Source organism: Sander lucioperca, chromosome 23, assembly GCF_008315115.2.
Source record: "Sander lucioperca isolate FBNREF2018 chromosome 23, SLUC_FBN_1.2, whole genome shotgun sequence".
NCBI classification, from domain to species: domain Eukaryota; kingdom Metazoa; phylum Chordata; class Actinopteri; order Perciformes; family Percidae; genus Sander; species Sander lucioperca.
In genome coordinates, this window is record NC_050195.1 from 11146343 (window position 1) to 11159559 (window position 13217).

The following is a 13217-nucleotide window of genomic DNA, read 5'->3' on the forward strand; positions in this document are numbered from 1 at the left end:
TTTGCTTAAAAATGTTCAATCTATGATCACAATTGTTGATTATTTTTCTGACGACCAACTAATCGATGAAAAAACTAATCGCTGCAGCTATGCTATTAATAATTAGCTCTCCAAAGGCGAAGAATATTGATAAATAAATACCCATCTCCAGATATTGCAGCCTAAAATTATATCTTTAAGTTGCATCCTTGCACAAAAAGAGTTTTAAGCAACCAGTAAAGCCACATAAAAGTATCAATAACCATTTTGGTAAATATTCAAGATCATTTTTAAGCTGATAACAGAACATTTGCTGCTTTTTGTTTCTTTTTTTTCTGAATCTTTTCAGTTCAAATAGGTAGTTTGATGCCTAATCACTGCGGGTTGTGATAACTTGTGATGCATATTTGTTTTTATTTTTGACACATTAATCAATCAATCAATACAAGAATAATCGGTTGTTGCAGCCCTACGAGCCGCCTGCTCTCTGAGGCTAAGACAAGTGAACGTTTGGTGTTTACACTCAATAAATGACACTTAATGTTCATCAATTATCAAAATTAGACCCAATTTTCGGTCGAACACCTAACCCTAATCACCTAATCGTCTCTCCCACTCGTCACTTTGATCGAATTAAAAGGTTCGACTGTCGCATCCAAACAGACACAAACACACACGAGATATTCATGATTTTCATGAAATAAACGTCTTGATTTTCACTTTGCTCTTTTGCGTTTTTGAGACGTCCCCATCAGGGCTTTGAGTGATGCATTCACTGAGGCAGTTCTGCTAATTTATCAAGCAAACATACCCAACATCTGCTTGTTTCAGCCTCTCAAAAATTGTGTGCGTTTTCTTCTTTTTGATATTGTTACAAATTGAATTTATTTCCCTTTTGGACGGTTGGTTATATGTAAGACATTAATACAAGACACTGTAGACTCTAGAGAAGTGTGATCTTTCACTACTTTTCCCACATTTTATAGACTAAATGGTTCATTAATGAATTTATTCCAAATTAAAATAGTCGTTAGTTTCAGTCCTGATTCTCCTGAGTGTTTTCTGTGTGTTTCCTACCTGTCACAAAAAAACTGGCAGCCTGGTACAAGATGTTGTGTGATCCTAACATATGAAGTGTCTGTGACACTGATGAGTGTGGGGTTCAGGACGATCACTTACTTTGAACTTCACAAAATGGCATTGTGTCTAAAAAAAACTTTACTTCAACCATAGACTGACTTCAACCCACAAATGTCTGGTTTTTATAGTCTCGCATTGGCTGACCATCCTCCAACTCTGAAAAAAAGATTGGACAGACTAGCTAGCTGTCTGGATTTACCCTGCAGAGATCTGAGGAGCAGTTAACCGGCGGAATTTCCGGTTGCACCTGAACAATCCCGGAAGTATAGACTATGTTTTTAAAACTCTTTCTGGTGCAGACAGTTAGCTGCTAGACCTTCACTTCGATTGGCTATCTGACTTGACTACAGTGTATTAATCTAACTTTATTGTTTGTAATGATAATAAAAAGTCTGCCGCTGGAAGGAAGTAGAGAGGAAAATCAGTAATGCTGTAATTCCACAAAATGTTATTTAGCATTACTGTACGGGAAAAAAATGATCTACTTCTTACATATCATTTTGTGTTTTTGGAACAATTGATTTACAGTCATCAATGTTAGAAATCTGCAACTTTGTTTCACACAGGTGGTGAGTGGTGTGACTTTTCCCTTCGGTGGGGCTATGATCCTTTAGCTCTGTGTATTTCTGCATTTTTAAACATCTGTACTTTCTCGTATTTCTCGTGTCACAGAAACCACAGAGAGTGAATCTGGAGTTTTAGATGTGATTACAATACTGTCTGTGTTTTTATTCCGGTGCTCTGCACAGATCTGATGCTGCGTTCCAGACACAATTTTTAGCCCGTAAGTTACGACTTCAAGTCACGATTCACGACTTGGTAGCGTTCCGGGCAAAGTCACGACAAACCCTTCTACCTAGCGTTAGCAAGCGGCTACCTAACGTTGACGTTAGTTAGCGCTAGCTGATACTAGCGACTTCTAGTCGGTGACATATTTTGGGCTTAATTTAATTAACATAACCTGCAGTAGTACACAATCGTATGTGTATTGTTTTGATTACAATGTGTGGAATTACTTTACGTTGCATATTTATGTCTATTTATTTCTATTTCTTCACCGTTAATCACCGGCATCTGTACAGCATCAACAGGGGTCGCCATTGTTGTTTATGTGTGTGTGACGTCAAAAACTGTAACTGGGAGTACAACCATCTGGTACGAGTTCACGGGGAGTAAGTTACGGGTTTGACTGCCGTTCCAGGGCACTTTCACCGGTAGAAGGTTGTGAAAACACGAGTTACGGGTTGCCTGGAACGCAGCATGACCCCGCCCGCCCGCTCTCATCCCCGGCTCTCTGCAGCTCTGTGTGCCGCTGTTTCCTGGAGAAAGCAGCGGTGTCGGCACCCCGGGGACCGGCGGTCAGAAATGTACCTGAATTCACAAATATGTAGGATATTACTACGGACATTCCTGTAATTGTACGTTGTTTGCAGAACGTTAGCGCTCAGCAGTGTGGATGCTCAAATCGTCACAGTTATAGTTACAGTTATGTCTATAGCTATCGTTCTTGGTGTGGACGGCCCTTCAGAGTTTTTTTTTGTACTGACTGTTATCTAAGTTATGTCAAATCCTGACATTGATTTTCAGCCAATCAGAAAAGCCTCTGATCTAAGTTTTCAGATTCATCATGTCATGTCAGATTATACAACACACCCACAGACGCTGCCGCCCACAGTTGAGTTCTGTTCCCTGTAGTCAGACGAGGCTCTACAGACGTCATCTCCAACAAATGACTGACAGCTGCTCTGTTCCGATAACACACAGACACCGCACCGCTCACTGAGCTCTCACTGCTCTGCTTCCAATTTTAAACCAGAAACACATGGTTTGTGTTCTCTCACTTGTTCTGACAAATTTAGCCTAAATGAATGACCAATAAGACAGGTATCACACCTCAATACTTATCTGGTGCTGACTAGTCTATATCGACGACGTTTCACTTCTGGGATTGTTCAGGTACCGCCGGAAATTCCGCCAGATGTCCCTCATTTCGGCCGGATGTCCGTCCCCTTCCTCTTTCTTTGTGTTGGCGTTCTAAACTCCGGTGGATTTATGAGGACTATGGTTAAGGTGATGTAGGTAGGATTGGGAAGATCCGGGACTTAGCAAAAAAATTTTAACATCGACAACTTCTCAGTCCCTCCCCCCTTTCCGCTAAAGCCCAAAACGGTCTCCTAAACCCCTCCCCCCACAAGGGAGAATGGATGCGTGTGCCTGAGCAGTGATTGACACGCAGTTAGACACGCCCCCCCCCTGGCCCTGATTGGTGCATCTGTGGATTTTTGTAAATCACACTACAGGCTGTAGGTGGAGCCAGAGGAACCAGATTTCTTTTTAAATTACCTGCTTCATGTAGTTCTACTGGGACATACCTACTGCACCTTTAACTGCTCCTCAGATCTCTGCAGGGTAAATCCAGACAGCTAGCTAGACTATCTGTCCAATCGGAGTTTGTTGGCATCAAATGTCTAATCATATTTCTAGTCTTATAAACGTTTTTATTAGAGATAGGCAAAGTTCTTGCACAGCTGATTGTTTTTAGATGAAATCTTACATCTGAGAACTTCTTTTGTTTGTTGAAAAAATGCTTATATTCTTCAGACTGAGGTATCAGTACTGAAACTCGAGCCCTAGTATTAAAAGAATCAGACGAAACACACGTTGAACGAAGCAAAGCGAGCCACATACAGCAGCAGAAAAGTGTTTGATTTTAGGTTTAAAAACCCCAGTTTAATGACCTAAATCAGTCCCCAAAACGCACTGATTGGTCCAACTTCCAGCTGCTGGACTCAACTAATTCTCAGTGGACGTTTTCCAATCAGTCTGCAAGTAATGGTTATTTCTATCCATTTTTTTTTTAATTTAATCCTCTATAAAGCTTCAGAAGTGAAAGTGAAAAATGACAATCCCAAGTTCCAGCCCAATCTGACATCTTCAGACGTCGTCGTTTTGTTTGACCAACAGTCCTAAACCCCAAATTATTTCTCATTCCCAGCAGTATAAAACAAAGAAAATCGTCAAATTCTCACATTTGAGGAGCTGAAACAAGAGAACGTTAGGCATGTTTGATAATATGGTATGATAAATGACAAAAGAACAATAAAAGGATTATGAAAATTGACGGACTAACCATTGGAGCTTTAGACTAAAATCTCTGATGTTGCCACTTTCAGGTCGGGACAGATGTTGAGGATAAAACTAAATACAGCTTTCAATAAATCCACAGATCCACTGAGCTCTAAACTGCTTATAAGAACCACGAAAACAGATCCCTATTGACTCTATACCACGACTATATATTCACTCACTATATCTATACCGTTACTCTTATCACATGCCTCCAGATTTCAGGTATTATTACTGATAAAACATCTCATTTTATAGGAACAACACTGACTAAAATGACATTCCACAGCAGCTTTATAATGGTTTCATTCATGAAGCGTAATCAACTTAACTAAACAACAACGTAGAATAATTAATCAGAGATTATTCATGGACATCCCTGGTAGCGTAGCTCTGTTTGTTTTGTTTTTTTGTTGCAGTGTGAGGCACTGCAGATACAGATAAACAGGGCTACGGTGACCTGAAATGCTCTGGTTCAGGCCACAGATGTTGTTGTATGTCTGCATGCGCACAAACACAACAACTAGAGCTGTCCGGGCAGGGCGAAAATATAGAAACTTGCAATACTGTGTTTTCCCAAATCTGCAAGAATTTGTAAGCGAAACATCACAATCAACTGCTGTGACTCTTAAGAAATAATTAGCACAGGAAAAAAAGAAGCTTTTGGCGTGATGTGAAATATTTAACAGAGGAGGTCAAATGTAGCGTCAGTTTCACACCTGAGCAGCACTTTGTTGATTAAATATGCATGTGTGGACATTCCCTGTTTTTCAAATCAGTTCATCTTTGTTTCTCCTGTTCAGAGACACCTCACACACACACACACACACACACACACACACACACACACACACACACAATGCTTCAGCACTAAGCGACAACGTCCGGGCCTGAAAAAGAGAAGCCACTGCGTATCTAAATTCCAGCAGTCGGTGACTCCACTGGCTCCAAAAAAGAATTCTTGAGAGTCTGTGAGAAAATGAGCCGACTTCTCTCTTGATTTATTACCGCAGTAAACCTTTTCCTAACGACTTTGTGGCCTCAATTGCTAGTTTCAAGCAAGTGTAGTTCTTCAATACAGCATGATGTTCATTTGATAAATTATGGTCCCATTTATTTTAAAACAGACCATAAAGCCGGGGGATGCTTTAGGGGCGTGGCTAAGCGCTGACCTGTCAATCGGGACAGAGGCTTAGCAATGCTGACCATGCTAACACTGTGGACAATAAATTAGAACTCAACTTGTTTTGGGCTGTTGTCTGTGTTTTCATCTTAAACTTTGACCCTCCCACTTTGTGTTTTCACTTCAGCAAAGTCAACTGGAAGATTTGGTCGTCTTGTTCAACGTTCTTCCAAACAAGCTAGCTAGCTACTGCTGGCGTTAGCTGGTAGCTTAAGGGAAAATCTGCAGATTTTCTGTACTGCCGTACGTGCAGATGAACAGCACCGGTATCCGGACCGGAGGTCTGTGTTTAACACGTCGTCAAAACACCGCTGGATGACTCGCGTTGAAAGGGTTGAAAATCAGCGACTTTCCCTCTTTTAGCGTTTAGCTTAGCGGCATTGAAACCATAAACAACACTGGCTTAACCGCGTTATCCTCCCCAGCTCAGCTTTTGTCCAAATATGGTCACTTCTGGCTCAAAAATACCAAGATAGCGACAGCCAAAATGCAAACTCCCAACTTTAAAACGGAAGTTTACAAACCAATGGGTTACGTTCCATTTTTTTTACAGTCTACGTGCACAACCAGAAAACTCCAGAGGACAATAAACATAGCACAGGGCACTACAGCTTCATCATGCAAGACTTTAACGGGTACTTTAAAGGTCCCATGGCATGAAAATTTCACTTTATGAGGTTTTTTAACATTAATATGCGTTCCCCCAGCCTGAGGTCTAGCTGTAAACCGAGCCCTGGGTATCCTGCTCTGCCTTTGAGAAAATGAAAGCTCAGATGGGCCGATCTGGAATCTTCCTTTTATGACGTCATAATGGGAAAGGTTACCTCCTCTTTCTCTGGTTTGCCCGCCCAGAGAATTTGGCCCACCCATGAGAGAGAGACATCATGGCTTGAAAACGAGCAAAGTGGCAGTTGGTCAAGGCCACACCCCCACCCTCCACCTTGCCCCCCCCCCCCCCTCTCTCCTCCTCAATAGCATTTAAAGCTACAGACACAGAAATGGTACATCCTAAGGAAAGCTCATTGTGGGACTGGCTCTAGTGGCTGTAATTCTGCACCAAGGCTGAATTTCAGGAAAGAGACTTCAGATACAGTATTAGGGGACCACTAAGGTCTATATAAAAGAGACTTCAGATACAGTATTAGGGGACCACTAAGGTCTATATAAAAGAGACTTCAGATACAGTATTAGGGGACCACTAAGGTCTATATAAAAGAGACTTCAGATACAGTATTAGGGGACCACTAAGGTCTATATAAAAGAGACTTCAGATACAGTATTAGGGGACCACTAAGGTCTATATAAAAGAGACTTCAGATACAGTATTAGGGGGACCACTAAGGTCTATATAAAAGAGACTTCAGATACAGTATTAGGGGACCACTAAGGCCTATATAAAAGAGACTCCAGATACAGTATTAGGAGACCACTAAGGCCTTAAAAGAGACTTCAGATACAGTATTAGAGGACCACTAAGGTCTATATAAAAGAGACTCCAGATACAGTATTAGGGACCACTAAGGTCTATATAAAAGAGACTCCAGATACAGTATTAGGAGACCACTAAGGCCTTAAAAGAGACTTCAGATACAGTATTAGGGGACCACTAAGGTCTATATAAAAGAGACTTCAGATACAGTATTAGAGGACCACTAAGGTCTATATAAAAGAGACTTCAGATACAGTATTAGGGGACCACTAAGGTCTATATAAAAGAGACTTCAGATACAGTATTAGGGGACCACTAAGGTCTATATAAAAGAGACTTCAGATACAGTATTAGGGGACCACTAAGGTCTATATAAAAGAGACTTCAGATACAGTATTAGGGGACCACTAAGGTCTATATAAAAGAGACTTCAGATACAGTATTAGGGGACCACTAAGGTCTATATAAAAGAGACTTCAGATACAGTATTAGGGGACCACTAAGGTCTATATAAAAGAGACTTCAGATACAGTATTAGGGGGACCACTAAGGTCTATATAAAAGAGACTTCAGATACAGTATTAGGGGACCACTAAGGCCTATATAAAAGAGACTCCAGATACAGTATTAGGAGACCACTAAGGCCTTAAAAGAGACTTCAGATACAGTATTAGAGGACCACTAAGGTCTATATAAAAGAGACTCCAGATACAGTATTAGGGACCACTAAGGTCTATATAAAAGAGACTCCAGATACAGTATTAGGGGACCACTAAGGCCTATATAAAAGAGACTTCAGATACAGTATTAGGAGACCACTAAGGCCTTAAAAGAGACTTCAGATACAGTATTAGGGGACCACTAAGGTCTATATAAAAGAGACTTCAGATACAGTATTAGAGGACCACTAAGGTCTATATAAAAGAGACTTCAGATACAGTATTAGGGGACCACTAAGGTCTATATAAAAGAGACTTCAGATACAGTATTAGGGGACCACTAAGGTCTATATAAAAGAGACTTCAGATACAGTATTAGGGGACCACTAAGGTCTATATAAAAGAGACTTCAGATACAGTATTAGGGGACCACTAAGGTCTATATAAAAGAGACTTCAGATACAGTATTAGGGGACCACTAAGGTCTATATAAAAGAGACTTCAGATACAGTATTAGAGGACCACTAAGGTCTATATAAAAGAGACTTCAGATACAGTATTAGGGGACCACTAAGGTCTATATAAAAGAGACTTCAGATACAGTATTAGGGGACCACTAAGGTCTATATAAAAGCATCCAAAGAGCACCATGTCATGGGACCTTTAAAGTCTGGTGGACATCTCAGCACTGGAGTTTGACAGCTACTGAACCACCAGGGTCTGTTAAAGAGTCTTAAAGCTCCCAGATCCTCTCCCGCTATCATCCAACAAGTCCATTGACAGCTCCGTTTGTCCCATCTGCAAGTCACTCTGCATAAGAGCGCCGAGCTAAATGCTCCGAAACGCCAGCGAACAGAGCCTTAATGCCCAGAGGTCACAGTAATACGGCAGAGATGATGTGATTTAGGCAACACTAAGCGAAGGAGCGGGAGAGAGGCTTATCTGCCAGAGCTCAGCTGATTGCTGACTTTATCTAATAAACAGGTGGAGTGTCGGCTCGTGTTCTCAAAGACGACGAATAAAAAGTTTCATCACACCGAATCGGACAGGAAATTGTTGCCTGGGGTTCATTTCTCTGCATATAAAATAACAGCGACAGCTCAGTGTCCTCAGACACGCTCCCTATTTAAACACAGAGGTCTTCGTGGATTGAAAACTTTGTTAATGTTTGAGAATACTTGTTTTTCTTCCCTGCCGGATGTATTTTTTGTTGAATTATGGGATGCTTCCTCTTATCAATTGATTGTACTAGTGCTGAAATGTTTAGTTAAGTAAACAATTGAATGATCAGTTAACCCTGTAAGTCATTTATCAAGCAAAAACCCCAAATGTTCTCTGGCTTCAACTGCTTTTTTCAAACATTTTCTGTTTCAAAACGGTGTCTGAATGAATGCCAACATCTTGATTTCCCTTTGCATGTTTTCAAGATGTTATTCAATTTAGGAAATCCCAAACGGGCCAATGAAGTGAAGTTTTATTCAGCTAAATTGCTAAATTGACCTTCTCGCATGTAAGGATGTTATGCTTTCTCTGTTTTATATCATTGTAAGTTGAAATTCAATTATTTCTGTTACCACTGAATTTGCAAATTCATTTCTTGATTCATTGATTTGTTTTCTTAACAATTTAACATGTTCGCTGTTTTAAATAATCAATGTTTACTTTACTATCATAGAAAACAAGCAAATATTCACATTCATTCTCCAGAGAAACTGGAGTAGATGAATTTTTGGTATCTTTGCTGAAAAAAACCCCGATTAACTGATGATCAAAATTGTTGCTGGTTATATTTCTGTAAGCCTACTTAATCGAATTAATTGGCAGATTGTCTCAGCAGTAAACCGATCATGTTTGGGTTTTGGAGTGTTTGTCTGTCTGAAGACATCACTTGTTGTGATGGACTTTTTTTTAATGAAATTTTAGAAACTAAACAATCAATCAAGTACTCAAAAAAAAAAAAAAAAAAAAAAAAGATGCCTCATCTACTGCCCACCATGCTCTTATTTTGTAATGACCACACACAAACCAAGACACATTCAAACACTCTCTGTTTTCACTGAGCACCAGTGACTGGGACACACACACACACACACACACACACACACACACTTTCCATTACACTATCAGGAGACCTGTCAGGCTTCATCCCGCTGTGATCCACCAATAACCCTGCCAGTCACACACACACACACACACACACACACACACACACACACACACACACACACACACACACACACACACACACACACACACACACACACACACACAAACCTGGATGCTTGGAGTGTTTCATTCTGTCTGACGTTCGGGCGAGACATTTCCACTTCCTCCCGCCGTTTCCATCATTAATAACATCTGCCAGCAGCAGGTTCTGCTCTGATAAACACTCTCGGCTCCAATAGGCCTGCAGCTGCCATAGTTTTACCTTTGTGTGTGTGTGTGTGTGTGTGTGTGTCACTGCAGTGAGAGAAAATAAAGGCTTTCATAAATGATGAGACTGATCAGAAGGAAAAGGGACAGTTTGATGAAAGCATACAGATTCCAGATTGTCTCCACGTATAAATGTAACCATCCTTTTCATGCTAAATTATTCAGCATTTGCCCCAGAATTTACACCGTGAAACTGCATCTATTCTACGCTATCCTGGAGACCCTGAGACTGTATTTTCAGCTGCACATCACTGCAGGTGAGGAGGCAGGTTTCACTGCAGACCTGACAGAAGTGACAGAGGAGTAAAGCCGAATCTACATCACCTTCAACCCGCGCAATATCTGATTTTTTTTGCTGCAAAGCAACATAATTAACCCTGGTTTGCTGCGACAGATCTCAATTACACAAATCTCTGTACATAATATAGCACACATGAATCCACAATAAGTGGACATTTCAGGCAACAGGGTGGCTCACATCCAGCATGTATGTAGGTTTTCTCCCTCACAATGTAGGCCTTTCGCGAAGCCTGTATGAATAAAATATGCCATCTCCATTATATAAGGCAGAAATGCCATGTTCGTATCTGAGATGGGTTATATAGAAGAAGAAAAAAACAGCAGGCTGGATTGCTGTGATTGAGATTCAATGGCCCATAGAGAGAGAGAGTTTGTATCTGTGTTATGGAAAGAGAGGAGAGGAAGAAGGGTGAGGGTGAGTGATAAATATTCCCAAGTATCCTCCTCATTATTTTGCAGGCCCAAAAACACAGAGGCAGGAGGCTGAGATCACGGGCATCAAAAGCCAAACTGCCCCTCTGTGTTGCGCTGTCACGCAGCATTGCATCGCAATGCTATTGCCCCACACACACACACACACACACACACACACACTCAGAAAAATACACTCACACACACAAAAACACACACAGGTAAGCTGATTGTGTCAACATCTCAAGGTCAAATAACGGGTTGGTTTTCGGACCCAAAACGGGCAGACGGGCCGGCCGGTCGGGTGTGTGTGTGTGTGTGTGTGTGTGTGTGTGTGTGTGTGTGTGTGTGTGTGTGTGTGTGTGTTTTAAACGGTACCGCCGCGGAGACAAAGAGCAGCGGCCGAATCCCGCAGTGTTCCCGCTCTGCCCTCATCCTCTCCCGGCTGCACAGAGCTAGCCAGGCCGGTCCCTGGCTGACAAACATCTGGATGGGAGGAGCGGGAGGAAAACGAGAGGAGGAAGAGGAGGGGGCCGCAGGAATGAACGGTTAGATTCCGTTAGTAGGTAGGCTCCCTGTGTGGATGGTGATGGTGGTGGTGGTGGTGGTGGTGGTGGTGAGATAACGGGATAACGAGGGAAAAGAGGAGGGGGAATGAGGCTTTTTTTTATCGCCCCATTTTTTTTTTTTTTTAAATAATTTCTTACCCTCTGACAGCTCCAGCTCCAGCTCCGCTAGCCGGGCTCTGATCTCCAACGGTATCGGCGACGCCTCACGGTCCGCCATTCGGCTTGTTCCGTAAAAAAAAAAAAAAAAAACACCTCCCCGGTTCAACTGCTGCCGCCTCCTCCGCCGCCGCTGCTGCTGTTGCTTAACGTTACTCCTGCCTCCTCCTTGGCTCGGAAAGGGAGAGCTTCTCCTCGGCGGCCCCTCCTCGGCGGAGGCGCGGAAAGACTGCGAGGCGTCGAGGGAGAACAAAGAGAATAAATCTGGGTCTCGTTTTTAACGGGGGCCCGCCATGGCGCCCGGCTCCTCGAATCGGTAAAGATCCCGGTTGCTCGGTCGGCTCTCTACGCTGCTGTTGCGGTGGTTGTGATGTTGGTGGTGGTAGTGATGATGATGAGGAGGAGGAGGAGGCTCGCGGAGCCGTTTGCAGCTTCTTGCCGCTGGTGTCACGTGACTCTACGGAGGAAGGAGGCGGTGGCGGTCATCACCGGCAGGGGGCGCCGCGAGCAACCACACCTACGACAAACAGTGACGGTGTAGTTTTCCACCTGAACCACTAATCTGTTTTTGATATACGACCTACATACTCTGTATTTATTTATTTGACAAGGATTTCATTTTTTTTTTTGTTTGTTCTTATCTTATTTATTCCCCAAAACCTTTAGTTTAATTATCTTCATTTAAATAATGCAATCAAAAATACAAAATTAAAAGCTTCAGCTTTTTAAGTGAGTGAGATCTGCAAAGATTAATCGACTAAATCAATCGCCAACTATTTTGATGATGGATTAATGTCATAATTATCTGATCACAGCTTCTAAAATATGAATATTGTTCTAGTTTCTTCTCTCCTCTGTGACAGTAAACTGAATATCTTTGAGTTGGGGACAAAACAAGGCACACTTTTTTTTTATAGACCAAACAACTAATCCATTAATCAAGAAAATAATCCACAGATTAATCAGCAATGAAAATAGTTGTTAGTTGAAGCCCTTGAATAGTTTCCTTGTTGGAAATCTCAGCACAAAGTCTACCTAATTTGTTTTTACAAAAGGCTTTCAACCACAACGTGTGGATCAGCAGATGGAATTTCCTTAATTTTTTTTTGTCAGGGCACAACCTCACAAATATCTTTTCGATTAGCATAAAGGAATACTTAACCCTCAAAACGGTGAACGAAGAATCCAAAAACGGAGAAGTCTCGATGAATTGAAGGGCTGCGATTACTTCAATTCTTGTTCACCTTCGTTGATCATTTTGAGGGTATGAAGTATTCCTTTAAACACAACCTACTGGTGCAAACATTAAGGCCTGCATACAAAAAAAGAAAATAGATCTTTTCAAATATGTTCAACTTACATAAATGGTCACAGATTGTGCTAACGCTGACTTAATTTTGCCCAACTTCCTGCTGTATGTAGCCAGAAGAAATTATGTCAAAACAGACGGAACGCAAAGTTTGTGACCCATTTTAATTTGTTTAAGAGACAGGCCTGAACACAGCAGATTTATCTTTAGCTTTTGAAGCCAAACGCGGTCTGCATTGTTGTATTAATTAAGCGTGTTTGGTCAGTGATGTTCTCCTGTTTTACAGATTGCCCGTCTTCTCCATTGCTCTGGCCTTTGCCTTTAAATGTGGCCATTCTTTATTCAACATCTGCATGTGGAAATGTAACCTCAACAGAATAATGTGATTAATATTAAAAGGTCAAGCAGCCTTTTAATTAAGTCCAGTATGATGGAACAAGCTTAATGTGGCAGTGACACATAAGCGATCATCAATTTGTCCCTCTAATACAGTGAATTTCATTAGTATTATTCATCACATTCA

The 13217-nt window shown here is 41.5% G+C and overlaps 1 protein-coding gene across 4 annotated transcripts in view; it reads right to left on the reverse strand.

The window, feature by feature from the left end:
* The window catches only part of LOC116040010 (disco-interacting protein 2 homolog C-like), a 95380-nt gene extending 83529 nt beyond the window's left edge, over nt 1-11851 (reverse strand). For all 4 annotated transcript variants that reach the window (XR_004896459.1, XR_004896460.1, XR_004102557.2 and 1 more), the window contains exon 1: nt 11368-11851. Coding sequence is in view for 1 of the 4 variants with exons in the window: in XM_031285217.2 (XP_031141077.1) it covers nt 11368-11446 (79 nt within the window). In the remaining 3 variants the exon portion in view is untranslated. The remainder of the gene's footprint in view (nt 1-11367) is intronic.
* Between the last annotated feature and the right edge of the window lie 1366 nt (nt 11852-13217).